Below are 18,772 nucleotides of genomic sequence, written 5' to 3'. Positions count from 1 at the left end.
TTGACTAGGGAATCATGCTTAAAAGGAAGTAAAGCTATGTTGTGTGAGGTGTTTTGCCTCCTCTGGTAGGACTTGACTTTAATCCTACAAATATGAAAGAAGAGTTCACTTAAAGTGCAATAAATAATTTGTATACGACCCACAATTGGGTGGATGCTGTAATGCTTATTATTGTGAATTGGTGTTAAATGATGGGATACCAGTATACCATGGTTTAATAAACCATAACAGTGCTGTCACTTTCCCCTTCCAAATCTTCTTTCTTCACTTAAATATTTAATTTTATATTATGTTCATCATTACATATTCTGCATGATATAACTTTAGAAAATGTTATAAATACAAATACCTGATAATAAATAAATGTTAAATCATACGCACATTTATAATATAAAAGACCACCATCAATGTCATTCAACTTTATTAACACACAATTTACAAATGCTTATGTGCAATGTTATAGTTATTAATAGGGACTTTAGGGGAACTGTTTGACTATATACATTAATCCCAAAGTTCTCAATATAGTTTGTACAGTTAATTGTAGCAAATTACTTGTTAAAGGCCAGAGACACTGCATAAGTACCATCCATTTTAATAAACATTTAAACGCATGTTTACGTTTTAAGAGATATGCAATAAAAACAAGATCTTATATTACAACTAGGCGGTGTGTGTGTAGGTAGAGTCCACCCCTGCCATGCACAGCCTCACAATTATACAAGACAGTTTTGTTCACTGCCGAATGTGGAGCCGAATATAATCTTGTGCAAATTAAACACTCTAAGATATGGTCACAGATCTTTGTGTGTTTCACTTGCACAAGAAGATTTTTGGCTCAGAAAAGAAACAAATACCGATTATATATACATATATATACACACACACACTGTGTGTGTGTATGTATGTATGTATATATATATATATATATATATATATATATATATATATATATAAAAACAAACAAACAAACATTGACGTTGCACGTAGCAGGGGTGAAGCCAACACCACCCTTTGCTTTTCATAGTATTACATTTTTATTGCACATTTCTAAAACCCTAAAATGAGACTCTTAGTCATATGTCCTTTAACATATTCATAGGGGCCCCTACAATATATACATTTGCGCCAATCCAATTTCAAATGCTACAGGAACATGGTACTCATTTTGCACGTTCAGGCAGCTGACCTTACAAGACACTTATCAGGTCACTTTGCTCATACAATAACAATTGACTAACCTAAATATGGGTCACATTCAGTTTCAGCAGAACAGGCTTGTATCAACGTTTGCCAAATAATGCACTATAAGATAATTTCTCTATGGAGATGAACACCTGCTTACATTCCAATTAATACTGATGATTTATGATTCACTGACTAAACAGAACATTAAATGTTTCTTATTAATAGAGATTCCCTTTAAACATAAAGCATTAATCAATGCATCCTTATACACAACTGACCCTTTAACACTTCGCCAAACTATGGTGCATTTGTTGAAAATAATATTTAGTGTAAATATTTACTACATGCAAGATCTTTTAACCATTCCACTGCACCCCATATCCCCGGCAGCCTACACCACAAACCTTTTTGGTGCAGTCACTTCTTAGAACCTGAACAACCAGGTCATCACACCTATTGCTTAACTTTATACAGATAACCAGAAGACCCAATACCAACAAAAGCAGTAACTCCCCTAACACTGCTGCACAAAAACTTAATATGACTAGAAGTCATAAAATGTCACTCTTTTTCTTAGAATTTCATTGTTATCAGTCTAGACCACAATCAATGTAATAAGATCCAAATATAGCAGCACACAGAGGGAGCAGAAGTGGACAGACTGGGTTATCATAGATATATACACCTATCCTGGTGTATTAAACACAGTTATCTGCGGCCTCATAATATTCACATTCAAGGGTTTATTATTTTAGGTGTGGTCTGGCTGTACCTAGGCCACCGCCAGAGGTTTCTATATACTGAGAGGTAACAGTGCATTATAGGCCCCACTGGACCTTGTTCCGGTATGGTGAGGAACACCCTCAAAACCTCTCAGTTGAGGTCATTGTACATCCCAGGGGTCAGTGGGGCAGGAGGTTTAGGCTTCTTCTTCTTATTGTTGTTGCCGCCTCCTCCGCTCACCAGATTCACGTGACTCGGCTTTTTTTTCTTTGTCTTCCGAGATTCTGAATTATTGGTGCCTATGAGAAAAGAGGAACTTGTGAGCAAGTGAGGGTGGCAAGGCAGCATAACGAAAAGGAAAGTGTGTAGCATATTCTATGTGCCCAGCAAAGGAAGCTGTGGGAAACTAGCAAGAGGGAATGTTCAAGACAAACATAACTGTGGAATGCTAAAGTGTCAGAAGAGATAAAGCAAGATTAAAGAAAGTAGATATTTTGTAAAACATAAAAAAGGGACTGGGGTGTAACTTGTAAAAAGTTAAAAAATAAAGATAGCACAGGAGGCAATGCTAGATGAGAGGAGATAGAATGTGGAAAAGAGAAACAGTAAGAGAAAGGGTGCCAGAGAGACACATACAATAAGAAAACGAATGAGTAAGAGACACACAGCAAGAAAGACAAAGAAAGGTAAACTTTGGCCTGGAGAACTAGCCAACATGATTGTGTGTAAGTACTCTTTGCTAGCATTCTGGCAAGCCATTCTAGATTATAGCACATAGTGTCATTTCACTTGATATAACAGTGTTTAAGTGTATATTACACAAATCCCCCTCCCCGAGTCTTACTGGCTTTGGAGGATGCAGAGTCAGATGGGGAGATGTCAGACGATCCATCCCACTGCAGCCGGCTCATGAGTGCCTGGCCCTCCACCACATCAAAGCTGTCATTGTCTGTACTGCCGTCTGCCTCAGGGAGAGAGCTGGGGGTGGGGAGCACAATCAGAGGTGCATATGCACTTGTGCAGTGTTCCTTGGTCCACACCTATTCTGGCTTAGTTACCATTACAGGTATATTTTTTCCAGTACTATTGTCAGTTTGCTAGGTACAACACTTGGTGCAATACATGATAATACCTCCTCAGGGTAAACCTAGCTGTCTCCAGGTGCAAAGACTTATGTAATGTAGTCTGAAGGTGGGGGTTTGTAGAGAAGGTTAAGATGTGTGTTTTTAAGTCAATAAAAAAAAATAAAGTGTAAAGAACACAAGCGAATAAAAGTAAAAACTTACGCAGAGGGACCTAGAAGGTAAATTCTAACAGATCTTCTCTGGTCATCTGTGTGTTGAGGGCATCGAAGAGACCTGAGTAGAGGAAGGAGAACTTAAAAACACAACAACAAAAAAACCTTGTGGTAGGAAGGAAACAATCAAAGAGGTAGAAGGGTTGGAGGTTGTCCAAGGGCAGGAGCTCACGAAGACCAGACAAAGTATAGAAAATAAAAGGGGATAATCATGTCAAACACACTGACCTTGTGCACATCTTCTTAGTGTGTTCAGATATGACACCGCATTGCTAGAGAATAAAAGGAGATCGTATTGGTGAAGTAATAATAAATGTTAAAGGGACATTAAACCCAAAAATGTTCTTTGATGATTCAGATAGAGAATACAATTTTTAAAAGGTTTCCAATTTTCTTCTATTATCAAATTTATTTCATTCTCATGTTATTCTTTGTTAGAGATACCCAGGTAGGTAGCGCTCACATGTATGAAGTACATGACCAGGAAATAGTGCTGCCATCTAGTGCTCCTGCTAATGTATAACATTGTTGCAAAACTGCTGCTATATAGTGCTGCAGACGTGCAAACTCTTGCAATTACATTTCTGCTTTTCAACAAAGGAAAACAAGAAACCGAAAAGAATTTCAGAATAGAAGTAAATAGAAAAGTGGTTTAAAATTTTATGTTTATCTAAATCATGAAAAAATTTGGATTTTATATTCCTGTAAAAAAAACAAACATTAATTTTATTAAAAGTAGTCATGCTTTTGCACTTACATAGATCTTCAGTAGATGTGTCTAAAGGATGCAGTTTACCAATGGCATCTTGTGAACATGAATATAGTGGGCAAAGCACAAAATGGCGACATTTGTAGGGTAGGAAGACAAGGTTAGAAAATCTCAGAGCCATAAAGCTCAAAACAACCAGTGCTTAATCCCTTCCGTCATGCAAGGGATCAGAGGTTAGCAGTTTAAAAGGATATGAAACTCAAATTTTCTTATGTTATTCATACAGAGCTTGCAATTTTCCTATTTACTTCTAGTATCAAATTAGCTTTGTTCCCATGGTATTCTTTGTTAAAGAGATAGCTAGAAAGGGGCCGGGAGCACTACATGGCAGGAAATGCTGCTGCCTTTCAGTGCTCTTGCAAATGGATCACATTTTTGCAAAACTGCTGCCATATAGTGCTCCAGACGTGTACGCTCCTGAGTTTACGTCCCCACTTTTCAACAAATGATACCAAAAGAGTGAAGAAAATGTGATAAGAGCATACTATTTTAAATTTAAACAATTTTCCAATTTACTTATATCTGAATCATGAAAAAAATATTTTTGGGTTTCATATCCCATTAAGTCTCCATTGTGTTTGAGATTCTATACAAAAGAATAAGGATGCAGTAATCTAGTTGACTATCTACTTCGGCTAAATACTCTCCACATTAAGCAGTGTGTGCTTAGCAAGTCAACATCTCCACCTCATTAGATTGACCATGCTGGCTGCAGCAGCTACATATCGGCAGACTGCAGTATTTCATTTTTAAAGTGCACTCCTGCTCCCTTTGCCTTCCTCAGTGAATCTTCCCTTTCCAGAGACCTCTATTAATTTCTATTGGAAACATCTCGAAAAAAAGAGAACTCCCTCAGGGCCGCCCCTACAAGTGTCAGCGAGGTATAGATAACAGGGCCCTTAGGATATAAACTAAGCACAATATTAACTATGTGATACTCTTTCTATACATTATGGTATAGGTCTTTATTAACATTTCTATTCTGTAGAACACTCAAGCTCCCATCCACCTTAAAAACACACAAAACCTTAAAAACACACAAATGCTATAAAACAAGTGAGAACAACCCTAATGCTTGCACAGCTTCCCAAGAGAGGAACACTGTGATACAGATATGACCCTTTTTATATTTTGGTTTATTGTAGGACTTGACAAAATCAAAAATGGGCAACACAAAAAAGTTGTTAAAAAGTTCAACCTGCTTTACATTTACCATCAGACTACACAACTGTACAAATAGCAGTGTACTCCTCCAGGACCTGCTTAATGGGCACAATGCCTAGCTGACCACCCAGCTACAATTTAAGACAATATGAAGCTAAAATTAGCAGATTTTTTATTTTTATTTTTTTGCACAAATTATCGATAATCTGTTTATGTTAAATTATGAAATTTGTGTTTTGTATTGCTTCAGTAACATTTAGAAATAACAGAAAGTGTTATAATATTGCAAAGTATTACACTGTCCCCGCTACTTCATAATGCCACCTGGCAGGCAACATTTTCTGAACAGTTATCTTTATCATGTGAAGAAAGCAACAGAAGCAATAATTAATTGGAGCACCAGCTATATAATACATTTTGATAGAGCTAAAAAACAACAACAAAGACTCTGTGGTAGATGATTATGCACGAAAAAACAGTTTAAGCTTAGCTGACAAATTCATTTGTTTCATGGTGGCAAAAGTCCGTGATCCATTACTCCTTGGAATTATTCTTCCCTGCCACTAGGAGGCGGCAAAGATTCCCAAACCCCAAGAGCTATATAAAACCCTTCCCACCTCACTGGCAATATAGCCAAGCAAAAAGAGGTAGGGAAAATGTGTGCAAAAATAAACCAACACCAAAAAAACAAACATACAGGTCTGGTGAGAGAGTCCACAATCCTTTACTCCTGGAAACGAATGCCCAAGCTGTTGAGTCCACAAGTAATGAGAAATAAGGGCAGGATAAAAAGAACATTTTTTCACAGTGAAACAAAATCTACAAACACAAAGAATAAACAGGGTAATATGCAATAAAAATGACCAACGGATGAAATTTAAATAATCATGAGACAACTGCCTGAAGGATTTCATGCAAAAAGCTGCCTTAGAAGAAGCAAAAAATAAAATAAATAAAACCAACATCAAAATGAGAGAATTTAGAAAAAAAAAAAGTAAAGTATACAAAAAACATATGAAGTAGCTACTTCAGAAAATTGGTCAACAGAAGCCTCATTCTAAAAAGCCCAGGAAGTGGAAACTGATCTAGAGGAGCGAGCAGAAAACTGTCTAGGTGAAGGCTGATCCACCTCCAAGTAAGTCTTGAACAAAAGTAGAGCTGCAAAAACTTATCATAATCGATAATAATCGATTATGAAAAACATAATTTATGCTTACCTGATAAATTTCTCTTGTAGTGTGTTCAGTCCACGGGTCATCCATTACTTATGGGATATATTCTCCTTCCCAACAGGAAGTTGCAAGAGGATCACCCAAGCAGAGCTGCTATATAGCTTCTCCCCTCACATGTCATATCCAGTCATTCGACCGAAACAAGACGAGAAAGGAGAAACTATAAAGTGCAGTGGTGACTGGAGTTATAATTTTAAAATTTAGAACCTGCCTTAAAAAGACAGGGCGGGCCGTGGACTGAACACACTACAAGAGAAATAAATTTATCAGGTAAGCATAAATTATGTTTTCTCTTGTTAAGTGTGTTCAGTCCACGGGTCATCCATTACTTATGGGATACCAATACCAAAGCTAAAGTACACGGATGATGGGAGGGACAAGGCAGGAACATTAAACAGAAGGAACCACTGCCTGTAGAACCTTTCTCCCAAAACCAGCCTCCGAAGAAGCGAAAGTGTCAAATTTGGAAAATTTGGAAAAAGTATGAAGTGAAGACCAAGTTGCAGCCTTGCAAATCTGTTCAACAGAGGCCTCATTCTTAAAGGCCCAGGTGGAAGCCACAGCTCTGGTGGAATGAGCTGTAATTCTTTCAGGAGGCTGCTGTCCAGCAGTCTCATAGGCTAAACGTATTATGCTACAAAGCCAAAAAGAGAGAGAGGTAGCCGAAGCCTTTTGACCTCTCCTCTGTCCAGAGTAAACGACAAACAGAGAAGAAGTTTGTCTAAAATCTTTAGTTGCCTGTAAGTAGAACTTCAGAGCACGGACTACGTCTAGATTATGCAAAAGACGTTCCTTCTTTGAAGAAGGATTAGGACATAATGATGGAACAACAATCTCTTGATTGATATTCCTGTTAGAAACAACCTTAGGTAAAAACCCAGGTTTAGTACGCAGAACTACCTTGTCTGAATGAAAGATCAGATAAGGAGAATCACAATGTAAGGCAGATAACTCAGAGACTCTTCGAGCCGAGGAAATAGCCATCAAAAACAAAACTTTCCAAGATAAAAGCTTAATATCAATGGAATGAAGGGGTTCAAACGGAACACCCTGAAGAACTTTAAGAACCAAGTTTAAGCTCCACGGAGGAGCAACAGCTTTAAACACAGGCTTAATTCTAGCCAAAGCCTGACAAAAGGCCTGGACGTCTGGATTCTCTGCCAGACGTTTGTGTAAAAGAATAGACAGAGCTGAAATCTGTCCCTTTAGCGAACTAGCGGATAAACCCTTTTCTAAACCCTCTTGTAGAAAAATCAATATCCTAGGAATCCTAACCTTACTCCATGAGTAACTCTTGGATTCGCACCAATATAAATATTTACGCCATATCTTATGGTAAATTTTTCTGGTCACAGGTTTCCGAGCCTGTATTAATGTATCAATAACCGAATCCGAAAACCCACGCTTTGATAGAATCAAGCGTTCAATTTCCAGGCAGTCAGCCTCAGAGAAATTAGGTTTGGATGGTTGAAAGGACCCTGAATTAGAAGGTTCTGCCTCAGAGGAAGAGACCATGGTGGACAGGACGACATGTCCACTAGGTCTGCATACCAGGTCCTGCGTGGCCACGCAGGCGCTATCAGAATTACCTATGCCCTCTCCTGTTTGATCCTGGCAATCAGTCGAGGTAGCAACGGAAATGGTGGAAACACATAAGCTATGTTGAAAACCCAAGGGGCTGCTAATGCATCTACCAGCACCGCTCCCGGGTCCCTGGACCTGGATCCGTAACAAGGAAGCTTCGCGTTCTGGCGAGATGCCATGAGATCCAGATCCGGTTTGCCCCAACGACGAATCAGTTGAGCAAATACCTCCGGGTGAAGTTCCCACTCTCCCGGATGAAAAGTCTGGCGACTTAGGAAATCCGCCTCCCAGTTCTCTACGCCTGGGATGTAAATCGCTGACAGGTGGCAAGAGTGAGACTCTGCCCAGCGAATTATCTTCGAGACTTCCAACATCGCTAGGGAACTCCTGGTTCCCCCTTGATGATTGATTTAAGCCACAGTCGTGATATTGTCCGACTGAAATCGGATGAACCTCAGTTTTGCTAACTGAGGCCAAGCTAGAAGAGCATTGAATATTGCTCTTAATTCTAGAATGTTTATTGGAAGGAGTTTCTCCTCCTGAGTCCACGATCCCTGAGCCTTCAGGGAATTCCAGACTGCTCCCCAGCCTAGAAGGCTGGCATCCGTTGTTACAATCGTCCAATCTGGTCTTGAAAGGTCATTCCTTTGGACAGATGAACCGGTGACAACCACCAGAGAAGAGAATCTCTGGTCTCCTGGTCCAGATTTAGCAAAGGGGACAGATCTGAGTAATCCCCGTTCCATTGACTGAGCATGCATAGTTGCAGCGGTCTGAGATGCAGGCGCGCAAATGGCACTATGTCCATTGCCGCGACCATTAAGCCGATTACCTCCATGCACTGAGCTACTGATGGGCTTAGGAATGAAGGACATGGCAAGCATTGAGAATCTTTGATAACCTGGACTCCGTCAGGTAAATCTTCATCTCTACAGAATCTATAAGAGTCCCTAGAAAAGGAACCCTTGTGAGTGGTAACAGAGAACTCTTTTCCACGTTCACTTTCCACCCATGCGACCTCAGAAATGCTAGCACTATCTCTGTATGAGACTATGCATTCTGAAAACTTGACGCTTGTATCAGAATGTCGTCTAGGTACGGAGCCACCGCTATGCCTCGTGGTCTTAGTACCGCCAGAAGTGAGCCCAGAACCTTCGTAAAAATTCTTGGGGCCGTGGCTAACCCGAAGGGAAGAGCCACAAACTGGTAATGCCTGTCTAGAAAGGCAAACCTTAGGTACCGATAATGATCTTTGTGAATCGGTATGTGAAGGTAAGCATCCTTTAAGTCCACTGTGGTCATATATTGACCCTCTTGGATCATGGGTAGGATGGTTCGAATGGTTTCCATCTTGAACGATGGTACCCTTAGGAATTTGTTTAAGATCTTTAAGTCCAAGATTGGTCTGAAGGTTCCCTCTTTTTTGGGAACCACGAATAGATTTGAGTAAAATCCTTGTCCCTGTTCCGATCGCGGAACTGAGTGGATCACTCCCATGATTAAGAGGTCTTGTACACATTGTAGAAATGCCTCTCTCTTTACTAGGTTTGTTGATAACCTCGATAGATGGAACCTCCCTTGTGGAGGAGAGGTTTTGAAATCCAGAAGGTATCCCTGAGATATAATCTTCAACGTCCAGGGATCCTGCACATCTCTTGCCCAAGCCTGGGCGAAGAGAGAAAGTCTGCCCCCCACTAAATCCATCCCCGGATAGGGGGCCCTGTCTTCATGCTGTCTTAGGGGCCGGAGTAGGCTTTCTGGCCTGCTTGCCCTTGTTCCATGACTGGTTGCCTTTCCAACCCTGTCTGTAACGAGCAGTAGTTCCTTCCTGTTTTGGAGCGGAGGAAGTTGATGCTGCTCCTGCCTTGAAGTTACGAAAGGCACGAAAATTAGACTGTTTGGCCCTGTCCTGAGGAATGGCGTGGCCCTTACCTCCCGTAATGTCAGCAATAATTTCCTTCAAGCCGGGCCCGAATAAGGTCTGCCCTTTGAAAGGAATGTTAAGTAGCTTAGACTTGGAAGTTACATCCGCTGACCAGGATTTAAGCCAGAGCGCTCTGCGCGCCTGTATGGCGAATCCGGAATTTTTAGCCGTAAGTTTGGTTAGATGTACTACGGCATCTGAAACAAACGCATTAGCTTGCTTAAGGGTTCTAACTTTGCACAAAGCCTCATCCAATGGCGCTGTGCGAATCGCCTCTTCCAGAGACTCAAACCAGAATGCCGCTGCAGCCGTGACAGGCGCAATGCATGCAAGAGGCTGCAATATAAAACCCTGTTGAACAAACATTTTCTTAAGATAACCCTCTAATTTTTTATCCATTGGATCTGAGAAAGCACAGCTATCCTCCACCGGGATAGTGGTACGCTTGGCTAAAGTAGAAACTGCTCCCTCCACCTTAGGGACCGTCTGCCATAAGTCTCGTGTGGTGTCGTCTATAGGAAACATTTTTCTAAATATCGGGGGAGGGGAAAAAGGCACACCGGGTCTATCCCACTCCTTACTAATAATTTCTGTAAGTCTTTTTGGTATAGGAAAGACGTCAGTACACACCGGTACCGCATAGTATCTATCCAACCTACACATTTTCTCTGGAATTGCCACCGTGTCGCAATCATTCAGAGCCGCTAATACCTCCCCTAGTAACACACTGAGGTTCTCAAGCTTAAATTTAAAATTTGAAACTTCTGAATCCGGTCTCCCCGGATCAGAACCGTCACCGACAGAATGAAGCTCACCGACTTCATGTTCTGCAAATTGTGACGCAGTATCAGACATGGCTCTTGTGTCATCAGCGCGCTCTGTCCTTAACCCAGAGCTATCGCGCTTGCCCCTTAATTCAGGCATATTATATAATACTTCTTTCTTAACATTAGCCATATCATGTAAAGTGATTTGTAAGGGCCTAGATGTACTTGGCGTCTCAATCCTACGCATCTCCCGAGCGGGAGACGCAGGTACTGACACGTGAGGAGAGTTAGGCGGCATAACTTCCCCCTCGTTGTCTGGTGATAGTTTCTCTATCGGTACAGATTGACTTTTATTCAAAGCAATATCAATATAATAATTGGTACACATCGTTCTATTGGGCTCCACATTGGCTTTTGAACATGATGAACAAACAGTTTCCTCTGAATCAGACATGTTTAAACGGACTTAGCAATGAAACTAGCAAGCTTGGAAAACAGAATTTATGCTTACCTGATAAATTACTTTCTCCAACGGTGTGTCCGGTCCACGGCGTCATCCTTACTTGTGGGAAATATCTCTTCCCCAACAGGAAATGGCAAAGAGTCCCAGCAAAGCTGGCCACATAGTCCCCCCTAGGCTCCGCCCACCCCAGTCATTCGACCGACGGACAGGAGGAAAAATATAGGAGAAACCATATGGTACCGTGGCGACTGTAGTTAGAGAAAATAATTCATCAGACCTGATTAAAAAACCAGGGCGGGCCGTGGACCGGACACACCGTTGGAGAAAGTAATTTATCAGGTAAGCATAAATTCTGTTTTCTCCAACATTGGTGTGTCCGGTCCACGGCGTCATCCTTACTTGTGGGAACCAATACCAAAGCTTTAGGACACGGATGAAGGGAGGGAGCAAATCAGGTTACCTAAACGGAAGGCACCAAGGCTTGCAAAACCTTTCTCCCAAAAATAGCCTCCGAAGAAGCAAAAGTATCAAATTTGTAAAATTTGGCAAAAGTGTGCAGTGAAGACCAAGTCGCTGCCTTACATATCTGGTCAACAGAAGCCTCGTTCTTGAAGGCACATGTGGAAGCAACAGCCCTAGTGGAGTGAGCTGTGATTCTTTCAGGAGGCTGCCGTCCGGCAGTCTCATAAGCCAATCGGATGATGCTTTTAAGCCAAAAGGAAAGAGAGGTAGACGTCGCTTTTTGACCTCTCCTTTTACCAGAATAGACAACAAACAAAGAAGATGTTTGTCTGAAATCTTTTGTAGCCTCTAAATAGAATTTTAGAGCACGGACTACGTCCAAATTGTGTAACAAACGTTCCTTCTTTGAAACTGGATTTGGACATAAAGAAGGTACAACTATCTCCTGGTTAATATTCTTGTTAGAAACAACCTTTGGAAGAAAACCAGGCTTAGTACGCAAAACCACCTTATCTGCATGGAACACCAGATAGGGCGGAGAACACTGCAGAGCAGATAACTCTGAAACTCTTCTAGCAGAAGAAATAGCAACCAAAAACAAAACTTTCCAAGATAGTAACTTAATATCTATGGAATGTAAAGGTTCAAACGGAACCCCTTGAAGAACTGAAAGAACTAGATTTAGACTCCAGGGAGGAGTCAAAGGTCTGTAAACAGGCTTGATCCTAACCAGAGCCTGAACAAATGCTTGAACATCTGGCACAGCTGCCAGTCTTTTGTGTAGTAAGACAGATAAAGCAGAGATCTGTCCCTTTAGAGAACTTGCAGATAATCCTTTCTCCAAACCTTCTTGTAGAAAGGAGAGAATCGTAGGAATTTTTATCTTATTCCATGGGAATCCTTTGGATTCACACCAACAGATATATCTTTTCCATATTTTATGGTAAATCTTTCTAGTTACTGGTTTTCTGGCCTGAACCAGAGTATCTATCACAGAATCTGAAAACCCACGCTTTGATAGAATCAAGCGTTCAATCTCCAAGCCGTCAGCTGGAGGGAGACCAGATTTGGATGTTCGAATGGACCCGGAACAAGAAGGCCCTGTCTCAAAGGTAGCTTCCATGGTGGAACCGATAACATATTCACCAGGTCTGCATACCAAGTCCTGCGTGGCCACGCAGGAGCTATCAAGATCACCGAGGCCCTCTCCTGTTTGATCCTGGCTACCAGCCTGGGAATGAGAGGAAACGGTGGAAATACATAAGCTAGGTTGAAGGTCCAAGGTGCTACTAGTGCATCTACTAGAGTCGCCTTGGGATCCCTGGATCTGGACCCGTAGCAAGGAACCTTGAAGTTCTGACGAGACGCCATCAGATCCATGTCTGGAATGCCCCATAATTGAGTTAGTTGGACAAAGATCTCCGGGTGGAGTTCCCACTCACCCGGATGGAATGTCTGACGACTTGGATAATCCGCTTCCCAGTTTTCCACACCTGGGATGTGGATCGCAGATAGGTGGCAGGAGTGATCCTCCGCCCATTGAATTATTTTGGTCACTTCTTTCATCGCCAGGGAACTGTTCCCCCCTGATGATTGATATACGCAACAGTCGTCAAGTTGTCTGATTGGAATCTTATGAATCTGGCCTTTGCTAGCTGAGGCCAAGCCCTGAGAGCATTGAAGATCGCTCTTAGTTCCAGAATGTTTATCGGGAGAAGAGACTCTTCCCGAGACCATAGACCCTGAGCTTTCAGGGATTCCCAGACCGCGCCCCAGCCCACTAGACTGGCGTCGGTCGTGACAATGACCCACTCTGCGGAAGCTCATTCCCTGGGATAGATGGTCCAGGGTCAGCCACCAACGGAGTGAATCTCTGGTCCTCTGATCTACTTGAATCATTGGAGACAAGTCTGTATAGTCCCCATTCCAATGTTTGAGCATGCACAGTTGTAATGGTCTTAGATGAATTCGCGCAAAAGGAACTATGTCCATTGCTGCAACCATCAACCCTACTACTTCCATGCACTGCGCTATGGAAGGACGTGGAACAGAATGAAGAACTTGACAAGTGCTTAGAAGTTTTGACTTTCTGACCTCTGTCAGAAAAATCCTCATTTCTAAGGAATCTATTATTGTTCCCAAGAAGGGAACTCTTGTTGACGGAGACAGAGAACTTTTTTCTATGTTCACCTTCCATCCGTGTGATCTGAGAAAGGCCAGAACGATGTCTGTATGAGCCTTTGCTTTTGACAGGGACGACGCTTGTATTAGAATGTCGTCCAAGTAAGGTACTACTGCAATGCCCCTCTGTCTTAGAACCGCTAGAAGGGACCCTAGTACCTTTGTGAAAATCCTTGGAGCAGTGGCTAACCGGAATGGGAGGGCCACAAACTGGTAATGTTTGTCCAGAAAGGCGAACCTTAGGAACTGATGATGTTCTTTGTGGATAGGAATATGTAGGTACGCATCCTTTTAGATCCACGGTAGTCATAAATTGACCTTCCTGGATAGTGGGTAGAATCGTTCGAATGGTTTCCATCTTGAACAATGGTACCCTGAGAAATTTGTTTAGGATCTTCAAATCCAAAATTGGTCTGAAAGTTCCCTCTTTTTTGGGAACTACGAACAGATTTGAATAAAATCCCATTCCTTGTTCCTTTATTGGAACTGGGTGTATCACTCCCATCTTTAACAGGTCTTCTACACAATGTAAGAACGCCTGTCTCTTTATTTGGTTTAAGGATAAGTGAGACATGTGGAACCTTCCCCTTGGGGGTAGTTCCCTGAATTCCAGAAGATAACCCTGAGAAACTATTTCTAGTGCCCAGGGATCCTGAACATCTCTTGCCCAAGCCTGAGCAAAGAGAGAGAGTCTGCCCCCTACTAGATCCGGTCCCGGATCCGGGGCTACACCTTCATGCTGTTTTGTTAGCAGCAGCAGGCTTCTTGGCCTGCTTACCCTTGTTCCAGCCTTGCATCGGTTTCCAGGCTGGTTTGGGTTGTGAGGCATTACCCTCTTGCTTAGAGGATGCAGAATTAGAGGCCGGTCCGTTCCTGAAATTGCGAAAGGAACGAAAATTATACTTATTCTTGGCCTTGAAAGGCCTATTTTGTGGAAGGGCGTGGCCCTTTCCCCCAGTGATGTCTGAGATAATCTCTTTCAATTCTGGTCCAAATAGAGTTTTACCTTTGAAAGGGATGTTAAGCAATTTTGTCTTGGATGACACATCCGCTGACCAAGACTTTAGCCAAAGCGCTCTGCGCGCCACGATTGCAAACCCTGAATTTTTCGCCGCTAATCTAGCTAATTGCAAAGCGGCATCTAAAATAAAAGAGTTAGCCAACTTAAGTGCGTGAACTCTGTCCATAACCTCCTCATATGGAGTCTCTCTACTGAGCGACTTTTCTAGTTCCTCGAACCAGAACCACGCTGCTGTAGTGACAGGAACAATGCACGAAATGGGTTGTAGAAGGTAACCTTGCTGTACAAAAATCTTTTTAAGCAAACCCTCCAATTTTTTATCCATAGGATCTTTGAAAGCACAACTATCCTCGATAGGAATAGTAGTGCGCTTGTTTAGAGTAGAAACTGCCCCCTCGACCTTAGGGACTGTCTGCCATAAGTCCTTTCTGGGGTCGACCATAGGAAATAATTTCTTGAATATAGGGGGGGGGAACAAAAGGTATGCCGGGCTTTTCCCACTCCTTATTCACTATGTCCGCCACCCGCTTGGGTATAGGAAAAGCGTCGGGGTGCACCGGAACCTCTAGGAACTTGTCCATCTTGCATAATTTCTCTGGAATGACCAAGTTGTCACAATCATCCAGAGTAGATAACACCTCCTTAAGCAGTGCGCGGAGATGTTCTAATTTAAATTTAAATGTCACAACATCAGGTTCAGCTTGTTGAGAAATTTTTCCCCATCTGACAAAACCTCCCTCATGGCCACTTCAGATTGGTGTGAGGGTATGACAGAACAATTATCATCAGCGCCCTCCTGCTCTTCAGTGTTTAAAACAGAGCAATCGCGCTTTCTCTGATATGTAGGCATTTTGGATAAAATATTTGCTATGGAGTTATCCATTACAGCCGTCAATTGTTGCATGGTAATAAGCATTGGCGCGCTAGATGTACTAGGGGCCTCCTGCGTGGGCAAAACTGGTGTAGACACAGTAGGAGATGATGTAGTATCATGTTTACTTCCCTCATCTGAGGAATCATCTTGGGCAATTTCATTATCTGTGGCAGTACTGTCCTTACTTTGTTTGGACGCTATGGCACAATTATCACACAAATTTAAATGGGGAGACACATTGGCTTTCATACATATAGAACATAGCTTATCCGAAGGCACAGACATGTTAAACAGGCTTAAACTTGTCAATAAAGCACAAAAAACTTTTTAAAACAAAACCGTTACTGTCTCTTTAAATTTTAAACAGAAAACACTTTATTACTGAATATGTGAAAAAGTATGAAGGAATTGTTCAAAAATTACCAAAATTTCACCACAGTGTCTTAAAGCATTAAGAGTATTGCACACCAATTTTCAGAGCTTTAACCCTTAAAATAACGGAACCGGAGCCGTTTAACCCCTATACAGTCCCAGCTATAGCCTTTGCTGAGACCTAACCAAGCCCAGAGGGGAATACGATACCAAGTGACGCCTTCTATAAACTTTTCCAGCTACTTTCAGATCCTCACACATGCATCTGCATGTCTTGCTCTCAAAAAACAACTGCGCAGTAAAGGCGCGAAAATGAGGCTCAGCCTACAACTGGGAAGGCCCTCCCTGACTGGAAAAGGTGTCTAACATAGTGCCTGCCGTTAAAAAACGTTCCCCAAGTTTATAATTGTGAATTATCAGCATAAACATGTATAAAATGCCCAAATAAAGCAATCGATTTAGCCCATAAAAGTGTCTACCAGTTTTATAGCCCATATTAAGCCCTTTATTCTGTTTGCTTGACTAAGAAAATGGCTTACCGGTCCCCATGAGGGGAAATGACAGCCTTCCAGCATTACATGGTCTTGTTAGAAATATGCTAGTCATACCTTAAGCAGAAATGTCTGCTAACTGTTTCCCCCAACTGAAGTTACTTCATCTCAACAGTCCTATGTGGAAACAGCAATCGATTTTAGTTACTGTCTGCTAAAATCATCTTCCTCTCACAAACAGAAATCTTCATCCTTTTCTGTTTCAGAGTAAATAGTACATACCAGCACTATTTTAAAATAACAAACACTTGATAGAAGAATAAAAAAACTACATTTAAACACCAAAAAACTCTTAACCATCTCCGTGGAGATGTTGCCTGTGCAACGGCAAAGAGAATGACTGGGGTGGGTGGAGCCTAGGGGGGACTATGTGGCCAGCTTTGCTGGGACTCTTTGCCATTTCCTGTTGGGGAAGAGATATTTCCCACAAGTAAGGATGACGCCGTGGACCGGACACACCAATGTTGGAGAAATCACTTTCAATAAGTTTACAAGCAATATAAAAAACGCTGCAGCGCTTCAAAATACAGATATAATTAAACAATTCTTAACAAGAAGTGTATTATTAGCAGAGGATTGCACCCATTAGCAAAAGGATGATTAACCCCTCAATACTCAAAACGGATAAAACGGATATCAATTAAGATTTAATGCTTTTAATCACAGTCAAGCACACTGTCACAGATCTGCTGTGACTGATTACCTCCCTCAAAAATGAATTTTGCAGACCCCTGAGCTCTCTAGAGACGTCCTGGATCAAGGAGGAAGAAGCAGGAAGACTGTGCTAGAATTTTAACTGCGCAACAAGGCGCTAAAACAAGGTCCCTCCCACTCCTATTACAACAGTGGGAGCCCTGATATAACGTTTTCCATGCAGAAAATCTATGTTAGCCATGTGGAAAAAAATCATGCCCAAAGAGATTTATCACCAAAGTACCTCACAAAAACGAATAACATGCCAGTAAACGTTTTATTAAAAAACAACATTTTCCAATGTCATGCAAAGTTATCACTAAGCCTGCTACCAGTCGCTACCACTGCAGATAAGGCTTAAGTATTATTTCAGTTTTAACAGTATTTTCTCAGTCAAATTCTAGTCCCTAGAAAATAACTCGACTGCGCGTACATTTATCAGCCTGATACCAGTTGCCATTACTGCATTTAAGGCTGTACTTACATCATACGGTAACAGCAGTATTTTCTTAGTCAATTCCATTCCCAGAAAATAATGTACTGCACATACCTCATTTGCGGAGGACCCCGCATGCTATTCCCAGTTTCTGAAGTTACCCCACTCCTCAGAATGTCGAGAACAGCCAGTAGATCTTAGTTACGCCTGCTAAGATCATAGAAACAAAACACAGGCAGTTTCTTCTTCCAAATACTGCCTGAGATAGAAAAACAGCACACTCCGGTGCCATTTAAAATAACAAACTTTTGATTGAAGAATAGTTAAGTAAAAACTCCAGCTCCTCTCGCGACCTCCTTCTTTGTTGAGGGTTGCAAGAGAATGACTGGATATGACATGTGAGGGGAGGAGCTATATAGCAGCTCTGCTTGGGTGATCCTCTTGCAACTTCCTGTTGGGAAGGAGAATATATCCCATAAGTAATGAATGACCCGTGGACTGAACACACTTAACAAGAGAAATAGTTGTTAACGAATCTCATAATCGATTAGTTGGCTTGCAATTAGTTGGTCTGTGCACAGCACTAGCTGCTTTACTCCACTGAGCTCCTGCACATGGTATTGTGTATTATGGTTATGCCTTTAGCCCAAAGGACCTCTACAGATATTTACTTTTCACTTTGTCAGGACAGTATAGGTTTACAACTACCCCTGGCTTATGTGCAACCAAGATATAATAGTAATCATTTGGATTGTTGATTCGGAACTATGCTTTGCATGATACAGTGCTGAGCTTGTTATTTACACCTAGCCCTAGATTGATGGGAGTTATTTAAATTCGAAGTGCACTATTATCTGTTTGCACAATTAGTAGTGGATTGCTTGCTATTGCTGATTATATACAGGTAGCCCTCAGTTTACGCCGGGGTTAGGTTCCAGAAGGAATGGTTGTAAATCGAAACCGTTGTAAATTGAAACCCAGTTTATAATGCAAGTCAGTGGGAAGTGAGGGAGTTAGGTGCCAGGCCCCTCTCAAAATTGACATAAGTAACATCTAATAAATTATTTTTAA

General features: G+C 41.6%; 1 protein-coding gene across 3 annotated transcripts in view; it reads right to left on the bottom strand.

Annotated features, from left to right (window-relative positions):
• Positions 1-382: 382 nt before the first annotated feature.
• The window catches only part of ATXN7L3 (ataxin 7 like 3), a 252,225-nt gene continuing 233,835 nt past the window's right edge, over positions 383-18,772 (bottom strand). For 2 of the 3 annotated variants that reach the window (XM_053700038.1, XM_053700031.1), the window contains 4 exons: positions 3,437-3,480; positions 3,198-3,269; positions 2,756-2,889; positions 383-2,210 (listed from right to left, as the gene is read on the bottom strand). In XM_053700038.1, coding sequence (XP_053556013.1) covers positions 2,062-2,210; positions 2,756-2,889; positions 3,198-3,269; positions 3,437-3,480 — 399 coding nt within the window. In that variant the 3' untranslated portion in view covers positions 383-2,061. The remainder of the gene's footprint in view (positions 2,211-2,755; positions 2,890-3,197; positions 3,270-3,436; positions 3,481-18,772) is intronic. The other variant, XM_053700042.1, reaches the window with a different exon arrangement.

This window comes from Bombina bombina, chromosome 1 (genome assembly GCF_027579735.1).
Source record: "Bombina bombina isolate aBomBom1 chromosome 1, aBomBom1.pri, whole genome shotgun sequence".
NCBI lineage: Eukaryota > Metazoa > Chordata > Amphibia > Anura > Bombinatoridae > Bombina > Bombina bombina.
Note: the sequence above shows the minus strand (reverse complement) of the source record. Positions and strands in the feature narration are given on the sequence as shown.